The 18,037-nt window shown below is 45.0% G+C and overlaps 1 protein-coding gene across 26 annotated transcripts in view; it reads right to left on the bottom strand.

Annotated features, from left to right (window-relative positions):
* The window catches only part of CACNA1A (calcium voltage-gated channel subunit alpha1 A), a 267,437-nt gene that overhangs the window by 235,040 nt on the left and 14,360 nt on the right, over positions 1-18,037 (bottom strand). For all 26 annotated transcript variants that reach the window (XM_033139731.1, XM_033139730.1, XM_033139749.1 and 23 more), the window contains exon 2: positions 10,291-10,598. In XM_033139731.1, the coding sequence (XP_032995622.1) occupies positions 10,291-10,535 (245 nt within the window). In that variant the 5' untranslated portion in view covers positions 10,536-10,598. The remainder of the gene's footprint in view (positions 1-10,290; positions 10,599-18,037) is intronic.

Genomic DNA, 18,037 nt, shown 5'->3' with positions numbered 1-18,037 from the left:
CAGCCTGCTCAGTCTTCAACATTAGCCCTCATGCCAGTTACAGAGAGGACCCACTTTCTGCCCCTCTCATAGCTCTGGTTCCCCTCTCTCCCGCATGCTTTCTTTTTGAGCCCCTTAAGGCCCCATCCACCCACACATCCCATTGCCTGGCCTCCCCATCACTTCATCTGTCCTAACTTTCCTCCTGTCCATGCACACAGTGGCATAACTCAGTCACTACCAGTCCTTCTCTCTCCTCTTCAACCAACCCAAAGGCCTGCTGCCATCCAATCATAGCAGAAGTGGGCATATGCAGCAAAAGCCTCCCAATGAGCTACAAGTGGCCAGAGGAGCAACACTGGGAAGATAGTAACTTCCAACTGGGGTTGGTGGGAGTGGGAGGGCAGGAGATAACCTGGTGGGTGCCAATGGTGCCTATGGGCACTGCATTGGCAACTCCAGCCTTATGTGCTTGATTCCATCCCATGGAGACCAGCAAGATCTACCAAAAAAAGTCACCAAGCTATGCCTTCTGCTTTTACCCATAAAGCTACAGGTAAAGGAAAAGGGACCCCTGACCATTAGGTCCAATCGTGTCCAATTTTGAGGTTGCCGCACTCCTCTCGCGTTAATGGCCGAGGGAGCCGGTGTACAGCCGCATGACAAAGCCGCTTCTGGCGAACCAGAGCAGCACACGGAAATGCCGTTTACCTTCCCGCCGGAGTGGTACCTATTTATCTACTTGCACTTTGACGTGCTTTCGAACTGCTAGGTGGGCAGGAGATGGGACCGAGCACCGGGAGCTCACCCCATTGCAGGGATTCGAACTGCCGACCTTCTGATCAGCAAGCCCTAGGCTCTGTGGTTTAACCCACAGTGCCAGAGTGCCACCCAAATCTCACCTAGGTACTAGAATGTTTGGGTTTTAAGGGCTGGCAATCCCCAGTCATACGCATAGCCAATAGGTCCATATTTCCCACCTATTGAGAGTTGGTCATTATTATCAGTTACTTAATCAAATTTCAAAGGCTACTAATAAGAATAGATTTAGTTATGGCCATGTTATAACTTATAACTTCGGGTGGAAAAAAAGAGTAACAAATAAGGCCACCACATTACTAAAGCAAAGCAGGTCTGAACCTGGATGGGTAACTGCCACCTTGGGAAGGAATTCAGTGCTGCGCTAAGGCAATTGTTCCATCAGGGCCAAGCATTTTGACTTGCCAGACAGAATAATCCTCTCTCTCTTCCCATTGCATGCTTTTGGGTAGGGGGGGGGGGAGTCCCATTGCACAAGCATCAGCCTTTGTACAGGGCTTCCATTCATTAGTTGAATCCTACCCTTGGGTTCCACAGCAAAAGGAAGACAGGAAATAAATGTAAGAAAATCAGTAAAGAAAGGAAAGTGGCACTGCAACGTGTATATCAAGCTCAATTTCTCACCATAGGCTAGCTATTGCAAAATCCACAAGATCAACTCAACTTCTCACACAAACCACAAGCTAGTGGTTTCCTTTGTATTTACTGCCCCATTGTTTTATTTTGCTATGTTGTTGTTTTTAAGGCAGTACCATGAAGGTATTGGAAAGATTTCACATGAGAAAAGTGTTGTTGTTGTTTTTTAATCCTGTCACCCGAATATGTAGTGTGATGGATGCAGAGGTACTTGAAATTCCAATAAACACTGAATGAGTTTGAATTTGGGGTGAGTCGGGGGATTGATGGTTTAAATACAAATTGATACAATGGGTTGGATTTGACAAAGTCATACACAAGAATACACCCATTGGAATGAGTGGGCTTCAATGTCATGTTTATCCAAGAGAGCAAATTAGATGCTCTTTCACCAACACAAGTAAGCTAGTATGTAAAATATATCACTCTTATCAATTTAGAGTACGGTATACATTTTTATATACTATTAAATTGTGTATGACCAAAGCTTGCTAGTTGAGATGCACAGTTATCACAGCCAGAGAGAAGATCCCAGGAGTCTGTGACCCCCACCAACGGACCATGAGCAATCTGTTTTTCTAGTCTTTGGAATGACCAGAAAACTGTATGGATTGCTTAATGGCCTCCCTGTATCAGCTCAAGAAATACCTCTGCACAGATTACTGAATCAGTTTGTGGGAGAACATGAGTGCCACCCAGTGGGTTTGCAGGATATTGTCAAGGAGCAAGAAGTACATTTGTGGGAGGAAATAATTATCTCAAATGCAAGGTCTACGCACATTCACACAACCAGGATATTCTCGTTGTAACTTGCTCCACATCACAGCCTTCATGCCCTGTGCTATTAAAGGAATTAAACTGCAGGGAAAACTGTTTAGCAGAATGGTTGGGACGAAGTACACGACTAGGAGGTAGCTTTTAATGGGAGTAAACAAAACCTGGGTGGCATCGGTCATAGGAGAAGTTGGCAAAAACCAATTGTAACAACAATACTTAGACATTACCCCATGTGCTGGACATAGGAAAGCGTTTTATTGTAATGTTAATATGCAGAGAAGTGTTTTTTAAGGTCCATGGTGTGAAGAAGAAGAAGAAGAGGAGGAGGAGGAGGAGGAGGAGGAGGAGGAGGAGGAGTTTGGATTTGATATCCCGCTTTATCACTACCCGAAGGAGTCTCAAAGCGGCTAACAATCTCCTTTCCCTTCCTCCCCCACAACAAACACTCTGTGAGGTGAGTGGGGCTGAGAGACTTCAGAGAAGTGTGACTAGCCCAAGGTCACCCAGCAGCTGCATGTGGAGGAGCGGAGACACGAACCTGGTTCACCAGATTACAAGTCTACCGCTCTTAACCACTACACCACACTGGCTCTCTGAACACAGTGACAGCTGTCAGCAGCTATAACAAGAAGCAAGCCCCCCCCCCCCAACTTTGGGGGCCTACAGATCAGCAACTGGTTAAGTAACAGAAAGTGGAGAGTAGGATTGGCATTGGGACCTGTGCTTTTTAACTAATTCATAAACGATTTAGAGTTAGGGGTGAGCAGCGATGTGGCCAAGTTTGTTGCTGATAGTAAAGGGTGGTTAATATGAAAAGGGATGGTGAAGAACTTCAAAAGGACTTCTCCGAACTGAGTGAATGGGCGGTAAACTAGCAAATGCAGTTCAACATAAACAAATGTTTATATTGAGTCCCTCCAAGTGTCCCTATTTTCCAGGGACGTGCCTGATTTAAAGAAGGCGTCCTGGTTTCTGATTTGATCCTGGAATGTCCCACTTTTCCTTAGGATGTCCCTATTTTCATTGGAGAAATGTTGGAGGGTATGCATGGAGGGGCAACCCCCCCCCCTAATTTCACATATATGCTCATGGGGTCTGGCCAGGGTTGTAGTGGAGGACTCAAAGAATGTCAAGCCAGTGTGCAGCAGCTGTGGGGAAAGGCAAATTCCATGCTATGGATCATTTGGAATTGAAAATAAAAGCTGCCAATATCGTAATGCCAATACAAATCTATGGTGTACCCACATTTGAAATACTGTGTGTACAATTCTGATCACCTCATTTCAAAAAGGGTATTTTAGAGTTGGAAAAAGTTCAGAAAAGGGCAACCAGAATGATCAACGGGATGGAGTGACTCCCCTATGAAGAAAGGTTACACAATTTGGGACTTTTTAGTTTAGAGATAAAGGCTAATAAGAGGTGACATGATAGAAATTTATAAAATTATGCATGACATGGGGAAAGTGGCTAGAGAAAAGTGTTTCTCCCTCTCTCATAATACCAGAACTCATGGTCATCCCATGAAGCTGAATGTTTCAAGATTCAGGACAGGCAAAAGAAAGTACCGGTACTTATTTATGCAACACACCATTAAACCATGCATTTTGCTCCCTCCAGAGGCAGTGACAGTCACCAGCTTGGATGGCTTTAAAAGAGAATTCACCAATTAGGCAAAGCCTCCATTTGCAGCCTTTCTGCCTGGTCTGCTCCTCACCATCTTCCCCCTCCCAGCTGACAGGTTAACAGGAAGCAAACAGCTATAGTTGCTCTGCTGTGTCTCTCAATCCCTTGCATCAAAACTCTGCAAATCCTAAACCTGCCAGAGTGGAGGGTGGACACACACACACACACAACAGGGAATAGAAAAATCTAGAAAGTTGCCAATGTGCATGCAACAGAAGGTCTGACAAGCTGCCTGAGGATTACCTATTTTACAACTGACGATGACAAACAAAGAATAATTGTCTGAGAACACAATGACTGCAGACAGCCATGGAAAAGCAATCAAAAAACTGTTCAACAAGGGAGGAATAAGGACAGCCAGACAAAAAGCATGGATTTCAGAGCATCATAGCTCAACAATCTTAGAAGTTGATAAGAAAAAGCACATGCATAGAAAATAAAGGCCAGGGGGGAGATATCTAGAGGGACGTTGGCCTGGTTTGCACGCAACATTAGACCTTTTTTTTTTTTTACAATAAATTATGATTTAATGTGCATGAGCACTTTGTTCCTCCCCCACTCCCAACCGCCGCACAAGGGAGGAAGAAGCCAGAGTCTAGCTTGCTGTGACATGTGAACCCAGGCTTATGGTTTGTTTCCTCAAAACAACCACCAGAACAACAACAAATGAGTGGTAAGCCAAAAGGAAAGAAAAACAAGCCACAAGCCTGGATTTGGACATGCAACAAGCCTGATTCTGACTTGTTTCCTCCCCTGAAAAGCAAGCAACTGCACAGCAGCAGCAAAGCACTCAAACACACTAAACCATGGTTTACTTTAATCTATGGCTTAGCAAAGTACAAAGAACTAACAGCACAAAGTTGCCTATCTAAATCCAGCAATGTGAATCTCTAGATCAGAGCTCCCCTGCCTTTTTTGGGCCAGGGGGACAAGAAACTGCCATGGACACCACAAAAGCCCATTTCACAGAAGACAAAACCCCAGTTTAACAAAAAGAAAAAGCAGGCAAGACACCCCCTCCAACAAGCAGCCCAAACAAGCAAACAAAGCAGTCAACTTCCTCAAAGAAGAAGAAAAAAACAGACAAAACGCACAGCAAACCAACAAAAAATAAGCAAGCAAAGCACCCTCACCTGGGGACCAGAAGCTTTCTGGAGAAAAGGAGGTAAAGAGGGTTGGGTGTTTGAATACCTGCATTTTGCTTGCCTCCCAGCCCAACGCCACCCATGGAAAAACAAAACCAAAGAGCTCTCCCTGCCCCTGCCAAAAAGAACAAATATAAATTGGGAGGGTCAGGGGGCCTTGACAGGCACCATGACTGGTGTCTGAGGGCAGCATGGCATTCATGGACACCACATTGTGGCCCCAGCGCTATAGTAGCAAGAGAAGAATCCTTAGAACACGTATGTTTCTATGGATGTCTCTTTCAATACATCTTTGGGGGCAAAAAGCCCCCAGAGAGAATGATGCTAGAATTAAGGATATGTCTGGATCTTGGCAGTGTGTGAGCACACATATGTATGTTTGGCAGGCGGGGCAGGAAACATTTCTCTTTCATCAGATGATTGTGCTTGATCTCTAGGGAGGCTTACCACACTCCAGAAGCAAACCAGAAATGGCCCAGAATTTCTCCACCCTACGCTGGTCCTCACTAGCCTCCATTAGCAAAGGTAGTAACAGCCACGCCTTGTCAAGCCCGAATAATCTGGTGATCCTAGACTATTTTGAGATCAGATCCAATGGATTTGTCCATTCCTTCCTATGACCCTGTAAACACACACACACACACACACCCTACCCCTCAATCTATTTGAATAAAGACCAAAGATGCATTTCTATAGCAGTGCTAGATTCAATCCCCCACTCCACCGTGTGTGTGTGTGTGTGTGTGTGTGTGTCAATGTTTACATTCAAATGGAAATTCATAGTTCACTTGGAAACTTCCCAAGGGGCATTTCAATCCTCTTGCCATTTCGTATTTTGCTTAATTCATCAATCGACATTTTGCAATTCGTTACTTTGATATTTAAGTCCCAGTGTAAACTATACACACTGCAGCTCAAGTCTCTAATAATAAGTTCATGAATTATGACATGTCACCTAAGGAAACAATTCCAAGTCAGTTGAAATTTATCAATGTGTTCAAAAAGACTGTGGTTTGTAATCAACTAACTGCTGAGTGAAATTAAAAAGCACCTTCTCCAACAGCAATACTTTGAGTCCATCACACTGAATTATTTTTTTTTTAAAAAAACAAACAAACAAACATGTTTTCTGCTCACAGAAGACAGCATTGCAAAGAAAGCCTGGCCATTAGCTGTACCAATGATAATTACAATAGTTACCATGCTTAAAGTAACTGGGTCCATTTCATCACATAACTGTTCCTATCAAAATATAGAGTGTGCCAAATATATAAAGTGTCAAATATAGAGTGTGTCTATTGTAAGAATCCACAGCATAAGGGAAGGTCATCACTACAGTGCAGAGATACATACCCCTTCCTGGCTGCAGTGTCACTTATCAGGCATATTTATTACCTTTCGGATGTGCCGTGCATGCACAATCCAAATAGGGGGGAGTTCTTTTACTTGCTGCCAGTGGGGGGAAATGCTGGTGGGAAGGATGCAAAATGCTTTTGGCATAGCATTCATGACAGGGAGCAGGAAAGCCTCTACTGTTACACAAGCAAATCACCAAGCCATTCCGACTTCAGTTGTGCAAACATTTCATATATCCCACAAGCTGTTTTTAAAGCGCAAATCTGAAAAGCACTATCCATTTCAGATCTGGGTGGGATGGTGTTCAGGGAATCCCTGTGCTAAAGCACGATGCTGAGGCAGAGAGACGGAAGCATTCTCTGCTCAGTTGACATCCATGCTCTCGGTCTATCCCCACCCACACATTATGCAAGAAATCCCTGTACGTGGCTATGGAGTACCAACTGCATCGCAGCCTCACAATGGTTGTCACTGCAGCTTTCTCCAGTGCCAGCTGAGTCCCACATTACAGCAGGGTGTTGTTGTTGTTTTGTCTTACTCCCCAGCAAGGGGGTGTCCCTTTCCCTCAATTTTGATCCTCCCCACCCCCAGGCAAGCCGGCTGAGCCCTCAGTAAAACTATAGTCCTCTGCTAGAGATATCAGTGTTTCCAAGGCAACAAGATGGGATTTTCTTGGAGGCAGCAAAAAAGGAAATGGCTTGGAAAGAAAATGAGGGAGTGCGGGGGTGTTGGGGAGCGCCAGTGTCAATATTAACTTGGGGCTTCTGGCTCAGATGGGGGAATCCTCCACAATGGGCTCCCAAGAAGCAATGTGGGCCCTTGGTTTCCCAGGATTTGGCCCTTTGTGCAACAATCAGATCGGACTAATTTCCCTTTTTATCAGGGGAAGGGTAGCCCTGCTAGTGAGAGCCAAACTATGTGTGCTCTATGTTATTCTTGTGTTTAAGCCAGCATGTTTAACCTGGCTGACTGGAGATGAGCAGGCATGAGACCCTGATCTGGAACACAATCTTGATATCAACTGGGTGGTCCTTGCCTTTTTGATGCTGGAAATTCTTCACTGCCTGGCTGATGCTGTTTGCAGTAAACAGCACTTGGGGAGGCAAAAAGCAGCCAGGAGGGAAAGATTTTCAGCAGGGGGAGGAGGCATAAAGCCTCAGTCACATTCCAGATTGGGGGGCCCACTGCAACTTTTTCTTCAAAGCATCTAGGTTAAGTATGATTGTATAAACACATGACTAACCTCACACATAGCTTGGCACCACGTCTCCCTAGCCAAAAGGAACTCGGTGTGAAAAGACTCTGTGTTCCCTGGCCACTGGTAACCAAACAGGGCTTGGGCAGTAGGGATAAATCTTCACAGCAATGCTTTTCTAAACAGCAAAGTAATGTGACCCCACTGGCCTACCTCCTTTGACTTTGCAGCAATGATAAGTCACTTCCTTAAAACCCAGATTTTAACCAAAAAGCCTATCAAATATTCTGTCTCACATACTTATCTATAGCATCCTTTATAGGGACACAGGTGGAGCTGTGATCAAAACCACTGAGCCTCTTGGGTTTGCCGATCAGAAGGTCAGCAGTTCAAATCCATGCGACGGGGTGAACTCCTGTTGCTGTGTCCCAGCTTCTGCCAACCTAGAGCAGTTCAAAAGCACACCAGTAGAAGTAGATAGGTACCGCTGCAGCAGGAAGGTAAACGGCATTTCCTTGAGCTCTGGCTTCCGTCACGGTGTCCCATTGTGCCAGAAGCAGTTTAGTCATACTGGCCACATGACCCGGAAAGCTGTCTGTGGACAAACACTGACTCCCTCGGCCTGAAGCAAGATGAGTACCATACCCCATAGTCACCTTTGACTGGAGCAGGCTTCCTCAACCTCGGCCCTCCAGATGTTTTGAGACTACAATTCCCATCACCCCTGACCACTGGTCCTGCTAGGTAGGGATCATGGGAGTTGTAGGCCAAAAACATCTGCCGAGGTTGAGGAAGCCTGGACTGGAGTTAATCCTCCAGGGGTCCTTTACGTTTTACCTATAGCATCCTTATAATTACCCTGAAGGTCAATTAATCTCTAAAGCCACAGAAGCTGCTTGGGCTGCCGGAATTGTACAGCTGTACAAAAATCAGAAAAAGGAGCGGTGCTCTGTAGGGGAAAAGTGTGCCTTCCCAAGTAAGACAACTGCATTGACAGTGGGAATTTTGCCATGTCTACTCTGGTCCCCAAACTCTTCTATCAGCCACATGGACAACAGAAGAGTAGAATGAACTGAAATCTGCAATGGACAGGTGCAATGTATGAACACATGTGAGCCCTGTACAAATATGTTCGAAGGAGTGCAGGTATAGCCATGCTCTCCCTTGCTTTGGCCATTTTTTCTGGTCACATGTGTTACATGGCCTGCAACAGGAAAAATATCTGCCTCCCCCAGATTCTCTCAGGATGGCCAGACCACGGGCGGAGGAAGAGGGGGGGTGGGAGCGCACTGCCCCCGGCAGTGCGATCCCGGTGGGGTTCCGTCGCGGGTGGCGCCCCCCGCCCGCGCTGGGCGCCCCGTCCGCACAGGCAGCGTGCCACGCCCCTAGAACGCATGCCACGTTGCTGTGGGCAGGGCGCCCAGCCCCACCTGCTCTCTGCCCCCGGTGCCGGAGCATGAAGCTCTGCCACTGGGCCAGACCACTTGTCTTCAACTGGTGGATCAAATTCAGGACCCAGAACTGGCTTTCACTGACCTAAAGTAGGTTGTACTAGCATTACTCCTGCCATCCTAATAAATGATACTTAAGAATCCTGCCTGGACTAAAGAGGGATCTCTAGTCCATCTAGACTACAGGCCAGTGTAGAGAGCAGCCATAGGTACAGGGGAATTCCTTTAATGCAACCCTAATAGTTTCCAGGGAAAATTAACTATTCTGTACGTAAACTGAGTATTAGTGTCTTTCCATGTGATTCAAAAACCAATAGGTGATGTTTGCAGTCAGTTTATAATGTAAACTTAAATGCAGTGCTTTTTTTCTTTAAAAAATGTTTAGGTGTATTCTCATTTTTCTACTCATATTGAAATACTACCCCTCAAAGAGGCCAAACCTACCCCTGCCCCCCCCAAAGAGACCAACAGGTTAATTGTGGCAAATACTTTTGCAAAGCCCACTTCATCAGAAACTTACAGAAGCTTCTTTTTGCTTGTTAATCACTGGAAATCTTTGAAAGCCCAGATGTCTGGCTGTGTAGCTTCATTGTCTCGTCTATTACATGCATGTTCTAATGTGTCCTTGAACTATGCAGAAATGGTGTGTCTTGCATTACTAAGCATAACTTAGGGTGCAATCTTGTACGTGGCATTCTTGGGGAACCCCACTGAACTAAATGGGAATGGGGCTTACTTCAGAGCTCATATGCAAGTGTTTCATATCCCTACATGCACTACTCTTAAAACCAACAGCACAAGCCACCAGAAGCGCAGAATGTCAAGATCTCAGTACATCCTATTTCAAAGGAACAAACATAGCAGAGTTATAGGAATAGGGTTTAGTCCCCAATACAGTACCAGAGCCGGATTCATCCAGCAGAAATCTTGGGAAGCATCAGAACACCAGCAACAAAGGAAAGAATGAAGAACAGGTCTTCTCGCTTTCTGGACAAGGACTGTTGGTACAGACTGACAGGAATCAGCAGAACAATGAAGAAGTCACAAATAGGTGGAAGATCAAGGTAATGAAGGGGAGGGAAAGTTAAGAGGCCTGGCAGGGTCTGGGAGTGTGTGCCTAGCAATGGAGTATAGAAAGGACAGACTTGGGGAGCTCTCCAGTGAGGGGAGGGAGGAGGCAGGCAGTAAGTGGCATGGCTTCAGGCCTACCTGAGAGAAACTCTCAACAACAGAATCTGAGCATACTCACTCCCACTCCTTCCGCTGTGCCTGGGGTGTGTTGTGGATCTTGTGGGCCTGGTGAGCCATGATGATGTCACGGTGATCCACCACGCCTCCACGCCGCTTGTACGAGAGGGGCTCCTGACCCATGTAGTGGTACCAGCTGCCAAGGAAAGGGTACTCGGGGCTGGTAGGCCCGCGCCCATCGTGCACTGCTTCATAGTAGCTGGGAGGGGACAAAAGGGATGCTCGGACCACAGCACGCCTCGCCATCCATGGGACTTGGGTGGAGACCCCAGAGGTTTCTGCCTGGCTGGCTGCCCGCCCAAGGGGTAGCTGTGGACACAGAACACAAGGGGAGAAAAGAAAAAGTGAAACAGATTGGCTAGATATAGTAGTTGCATAGAAATATAGGCTCTTTTTTCAAACTGGCTCACTCAAAGCAATTCCAACCAAGTCCCTGGCTGCTTCAGAACACTCCCTTAATTTGATAGGACAGCTATCCACCCACTTCTACCTACACAGGCCTGTAAGTAGGCCTAATCTAAGGTAATAAATTAGGGAGTTGTGAATGAACAAAGCTGTTTCTTCTCAGTGGGCAGAGTTTGGTTTATATGTGGAATAACGTTAAGGAATTCTCCCAATTGCAGGTGCTTGTCCGTGTTAGCCTTGTACGGCTGACAGGAGGGAAGTTGGAAAGAGTGGGGAGGTCAGAATGAGAAGGCCGAGAGAATTCTGGGTTTTGTCTTCAGAGCTGGATGGCAATTGGGTTTTTTGTTCTTTTTTGTTTGTTTGTTTGTAGCCCTTGGGAGATTTTGTACAGCAACTAAAAATAAACAAAAGATAATTAGGCCCCGAGGGAATTTCTATTGCCAGTACAAACCCAACATCAGGCCCTAGACTGTCTCTCAGCTTGCGATGAAAAAAAACAGCAACAACCACCCAGCCCCAAACCACATACTGTACTGCCATCTCACCCAGGCATTGCAGCACCGGCCATAGCTGTCTAGATAAGCATTGGCCACAAGAGGGCACTCTCACCACCAAGAAATAATAAAACACAGCAAAGGGAATAAACTTTTTCAGAGGGAAAGCCAGTTTAGCAATAAACTACCGGTACTTGGTCATCCCTGCTAGCTCCAAATCCTACCCAATACAGCGCCACTCTCCATCGTCATTATCCACTTTACCACTTTGGCTCTTTAGAGCCTATCGACTTCCTTCCCTCCTGCCTCACGGCTTTCAAAATTAACCTTTATATCATTGGATTTTGTACGTTTTCCAGTTCTAATTACACTCATTACAAAATGGCTCAACATTTAAATAAATATAGAAAGATAGAAAATTTCTCATTACAAAGTCTTCAGACAACCCTGCTAGTGATGTTAATTGCTTACAGTAATCTTTCAAATATCGTATAAATTTACTCCAGTCCTTTTGGAATACGTGATCACGCTGGTTTCGGATTTTTCCTGTCAGCTTCGCCAGTTCTGCAAAGTCCATCATCTTCATCTGCCACTCTTCTTTCGTTGCAGGCACTACCTGCTGTGCCGTAGCTCAGTGCCTTTGTCTATCCCACCGTCAGAAGGAAAGTCTGAGAAGCTGTTCCACATACAGCTCTGCCCTCAAAATTTATTTTTACGTTGTTCTCTTTTCCTCATTAGTTTCCCCGAGTCCCACGACAACACAAGCCAGTGATCTGAAATGTCATTTGAAGACAAGTGGGACCTGCCCAGCATCCCAGCAAGCTATTCCCTCCAAGAAGGGCACTGAGGGATGCATCCAACAAAGTTGCCCCATTAGTGCAAGGGTTTCCTCCTGTGCAACAGGACTTCCTCTCCCTCTGCTCTCCCCCACCCCAAATATACTCTGGAGAGTTAGGGGAAGGGGAACAAATTGGGGGCAGTACATAAGGAGAGGAAGTGCTGTTGTGCAGCAGGCAGCCCAGTAGCTAACTTGCAACCGGTGATATTTTAATTTTCAACAGCAGCATAGTATAATGGTGATCGTCTGCCTCAATAAGCAGTCAAGCTGTCACACTTTGAACTTGCTGCAGTTTCTGGGTCAGTCTCAAGGGCAGTCCCACATAGGGTGCATTGCAATCATTGAGTCTAGAGAGGTTACCAGCACATGGACGACTTGGCCAGGCTACCCTGGTCCAGGAATAGTGATAGTCTCTTATCAGCTGAAGCTGGCAAAAAACACTCACATTCAATGAGATCACCTGGGCCTCTAGTGACAGAGATGGATAGAGGAGCAGCCACATAGAATTGTAGAGTTGCAAGGTCCCTAAAGGATCATCTAGTCCAACCCTCTGAAATGCAGGAAATACAGCTAAAGAATCCTTGATAGTACAATCCCACCCAAAACAGGCAATAGACCGCTGATCTCAACCTGGGGACCAGTCACCCAGAGCACCTCCATCTTGCCAGGATTCATGAGTCAGTTTGCCAGCCCTCATCCTGCACACCAGCAAATTCAGGCACCATACCAGGGATTTCATGGCCTCTCCTGATCCAGATGTTACGGAGAAATAGAGCTGGGCATCACCACTGCACTGATGACACCTCGCCCCAAATCTCTGTGTAGAAGAGAGAATTTCAGTAGCCACAGCACAACAATTATGGGTGTGGGAGTACTGTCCTCTTTGCCATGCGGCCACCCAGATTTCACATCCCTGTTCTCCGAAAATTGTGGATACTCAGCAGTAATTTTCTCTCTCTTGCCACTTCTCCACCCACCCAACCGTGACTCTCTTCATTTTTTTTGGTCAATTTCAGAATAGTTTCCTGCCTTCAGAATAGTTTACTCAGCATCTCTCTCATATAGCTGGGGGGGGGGGCTGATCTGACTATAGCACATCTCACCACCCATAGAGTTTGGCAGAGGTTTCAAAGGTTTCTCTCTGAGATCTAGAAAGCTTTCTTCTTAGTCCTCTATGTCTACACCCCTATTGCTGGGTGGGGAAGTCCAGAGACGTTTCAGAATCTACGCATAAATTCACCTATGCCTAAAATATAAATCTTCTGCCTTACCCACAACCTCTTATCAATGTCATTAAAGTGTCCCCTTGATTTCTCCATCTCCTTTAAATCCAGTCAGCCGACAAACCCTGCTCTTTCCTCTTCACATTATTTATTTAATTTTAATTTTATTTTATTTATGCGGAGCATTAATGCCTCACTCTTCAGTCAAAATGGCTCCCCTGAGTGGCTTACGTGAAATTAATTAAAACAAGGAAGGTGCTGCCTACACGTGGCTTGCCATTTATGAAAACACAACCCATAAGGGAGGGGAGGGTGGGGGAGAAATCAAACTCAGGCACCAATTCTCAAACAGTTGTTCTTCTAATGGCCAGCTGGCACAATTTAAGAATAGGAGGTGCCTGATGGATGGAGCTGGGCTTTTGGCCCTGCTTCCTAGCTCTCCAACTGAGGCAGTCTGGCAGAAGGGCTGCCCACAGGTGACACTTGCAGGAGATAAGGCCCGATGGAGCTTGTGGGAATACATTTTTAAGGTGCTCCTGCACCTGTTTGTTTATGTTTATTTTAAGGTAACCTTCCGCGCTAGGAAGGAAGGGCAAAGGATCCAGCAGAGAGTTTGCTGCATGGATCCCTCCGCGTTTGGGCAAAGCGCGCCAATTTAGCCAATGTAACGGTCAGTTGATAGTTTCCCGCCCAGAAACTGGCTTAGAGACAAGGTTGTGATTGGTTCTTGTAAATGTTGTGACGATGTTTGATTTCTTAATAAATAGCCTCCGCTCTCTGTAGCGTGTGTGGAGAACGCGCAAGACAAGCCAGAGAGAACATCAGTGCGAGACAAGTCAGAGAGAAACCAAAAGCAAAACCAACCGCACAGAGCAGTTGAGAGCTTCTTCACCATTGACTGCAGTCTCTTAGTATTTATTTCTTTTATTTCAAAAGCTTTTATTTGGCCTTCTAAGTTTTGGCCGCTACCTAGCTTAGCCTATCTTTCTATCCGGAGACCTCCGGAATCTCCGGAACCTTCAGATACCTGCAGAAAACCTTCGGAAACCTTCAGTAACCTTCAGAACTCACAACTACCTTCAGATCATAGCCAGCGGACCCTTTCACGACGCAGTGGGAGCAGGAACTCCGGGATTACGGTACTGGTCGTCCCATCTGCTGGCTATCCCCACAGGATCTGGCCTTCCACAGCAGAGCTGAAGGAGGAGTGTGCTCTGCTTCCCTTCTCATCTCTCCTGTTGACAGAATGGCTGCTCCCAGCTGACAGCAATATTATCAAGGCTTGCTCTTCCATTTCCATCTCAACTACCCCAACTCTGGCTTGCATTTCCCCCCTCCCTCTGCTTTCCCAATCCACTGTACATGGTCCTAAGAAACGAGGCAGAATGTCCGGGGGGGGCGCTCATTGGTGCATGTCACCACCTGCGCAAGGGAAGCTGATATTTTATCTTCATGTTAATTAAAAGGAAGCTCGGAGATGAGCATTTGTCCCCACTAGTCCTTTATCTTCAAAGAGAGGAAAACACAATGTTGGCTTTGATTTTATTTTATTTATTTATTTTTAAAGAATCGTACCTGAATGGTTGAAAGTGCCCGTTGTTGGGGCTGAGAGACATAATGTTGCTGAGATACTGGTGGTTGTGGGGAAAAATAAACAGTCAGAGAGAAAGAAGCACAGGTGGAAATATTCTGGGAAGTGATGACTGAAAATCCAGTTAGGATTTTGTACCCTAAATTAATCCAAAGGAATCGATATACAGTATGATAATTTAAATAATTGTCCTGGATATATTTCAAAATGCTGCTTTTCTTTTTCAGTAAATATACATATACAGTGCTACCTCGGGTTACATACGTTTCAGGGTACATACGCTTCGAGTTACAGACTCCGCTAACCCAGAAATAACGCTTAAGGTTAAGAACTTTGCTTCAGGATAGGAACAGAAATCATGCTCTGGCGGTGCAGCGGCAACGGGAGGTCCCATTAGCTAAAGTGGTGCTTCAGGTTAAGAATAGTTTCAGGTTAAGAACGGACCTCTGGAACAAATTAAGTACATAACCAGAGGTACCACTGTACATATTTACACTCAAATAATAATTCTAGTGGTGGCAGCAGTATCCTGAACTTTTCTAGAACTGTGAGAATGTAAGAAACTTGCATGAATCACAGGGTTCAGCGCGGATGCTACCATGCATTATTATCAAGTTCTTTTTTGTGCTTGTCGTTTACAACTGTCCAGTCTGCTTTATGCACTTACTGTATCAAAACTATTATCAAGAATCCTTCCTTATACTGTAATCCCTTTTCCCTTCAATCCAAAGTTCTAGCTCTGCCATTTTACTCGCTCTGATGTCTCTTTCTCTCTTAGTTACGGTACCTTTGCCTCACTCTCCATCCTTGAAACTCCCTTTTTGATTTCACCACGAAGGACACTTTCAAAGGAGACACCAAAACAGCTATATCAATGCTGTATGCTTCCCTAACGACATTACAACAATCCACATTAGGAATATTCATAAAAGATCATTTGCACCACTTACACCCCACAAATGAGGCACCAAGAAGTCTTTGGGTGCCTGTGATAACAAATCCAGATGGGCTCCCTCAGTAAAATAAACATATATGTATACAAGCACAATCTAGCCACTTTAAGACCATGGATTTCAGTGGAAGAGATTTATCCTTCACCAGATTGTGCCCTTGAATAAAGTCAAACCTGTGACAGTTGTGACTTTCCCAAGACTCAAATTTTCCACCTGACACAGCAGTCCCACTATACTTCGTAACAGGGCTAGCCTTGGTTACATGTCAAAGAAGAGATCCTGGATGGTTTGATGTTCTGTAATTGTACTAATATGCCTATGTAGGACCCACACAGAAAACATGCACCTGCCAGCTCACATAAATTAAACAGCCATATAGTTAGAGACTTGTCATTCAAATTTTTAAAATTGTTGTTTCTACATTAGATACACAACCGTGGGTTTCTTTTAAGTACAATTGGGGGACATACGAGTTCTCTGTGTCACTTATGAACACTTGCTTTCTAGTAACAGAACAACCCTAACCGTGGCCAGGCAGCAATTGGACAAGGTTGTCACCAGAGCAGCAGATCCAGATGTTGATCTTTCTCCCCGCCCCCTCCAGTTGTTCATGTTGTAGAGCTCCCCTCAACCCTTCTTACCAGGTGCCATTTGGGGGTTTGCACTAGGAAAGGAAGCAATAGGGTTCACAATCCACATTAAGCCAATATATGAATGGGCCCCAAGAATGTATCTCATCTTCCTGTGGCACCCCCACCTACCATGGATGAAAGCACAAATCTTTGATAGGGAGGAATGGGGGAGGGGAGGGAGATGCTGTTTTATCTCTGTTGCTATCCACCCCTTTCAGCATTCATGAACCAGACCATTCCTAACCTTGTGTAGCTGGATACAGTACAGTGTTCACTTTACAATGAGAAGATATCCCAAATACAGACCCAAGCCAGCCAATTCCTCTGCTTTGAGGTGGATTTGTATTGGCTGAGGTCCAGTCTCAAAATATATTCTTTTATTTAAGAAATAATGGCACATGATTGCACATCGAAGGGGCAGAGGAACCAGAGACCAAATTGCAAACATGCGCTGGATTATGGAGAAAGCTAGAGAGTTCCAGAAAAACATCTACTTCTGCTTCATTGACTATGCAAAAGCATTTGACTGTGTCGACCACAGCAAACTATGGCAAGTTCTTTAAGAAATGGGAGTGCCGGATCACCTCATCCGTCTCCTGAGAAATCTCTATGTGGGAGAAGAAGCTACAGTTATAACTGGATATGGAATAACTGATTGGTTCATTCCTCCTCACTTTCTGCCATCAAGGTTGCACATCGAAACAGTGGCTTTTCAAAGAAAATCTTACAGCCTTATGCAAGTTTAGGGACGACCATATTGAGGACAAAAATCTGTGACCTGTGGTCATCTGGGTCATGATAACTCATAAAAACTATACCCAAGTTCAATTCAGTTAGATCCTCTGCTACTTTTACTAAACACCATTACTGTTGTGTTGTAAGAAATTACGGTATATATATATATATATATATATACATATATATATATATATATATATATAATAATAATAAATATATATAATAAGTGTTTGTAAGTGTTCCAAGCAAACAAGGCCACATGTCTGAGGCAGACAGGCCTCACCATTTTGACTCTCAAAACTGACCAAATGTTTACCAAATGGGTCTCTGCAAGGAAGGAGGGGTGAGGGAGTTTTTTTCCATTGTCCCAGGAATTAAAGAAGATTACCATCTCAAAAGAAGGGCCAGGCTACTGAGAAAAAGGCAATCAGACCTTTTTGTGTGATGCAGGTGTGATGTATCTGGGGGATGGGCTTGGGGCTAAGGACAGATTTTTTCTTACAACAGTTGCCAAAGCTCATTATGCCAAAAACTGGAGGAAAATTAAAATTCCAACTTTGAAAGAAAAACATTTGAAAATGCACGGTTTTCTGACTGACGGTCGAATAAAGAATGATGATGATGATGATGATGATGAAAATGCACAAGATATACCTTGTGTGTCAAAATTAACTAATTTTGTGTTGGCAGCAAGTCTATCAACCACTGGATGCCTTTTGTAATAAAGTAACAACAGCAGCCCTTAAAATAATGCCAAACCCACAAATATATTTTACAATGTTATAACATGCGTTACTGTGTTTGTACAACCTTTTGAAATGGCATTCCTCCCCCCCCCCACTTTCCCCGACAGATGTGATTTATCATTAAATTA

This window comes from Lacerta agilis, chromosome 2 (assembly GCF_009819535.1).
Source record: "Lacerta agilis isolate rLacAgi1 chromosome 2, rLacAgi1.pri, whole genome shotgun sequence".
NCBI classification, from domain to species: Eukaryota; Metazoa; Chordata; class Lepidosauria; order Squamata; family Lacertidae; genus Lacerta; species Lacerta agilis.
Note: the sequence above shows the minus strand (reverse complement) of the source record. Positions and strands in the feature narration are given on the sequence as shown.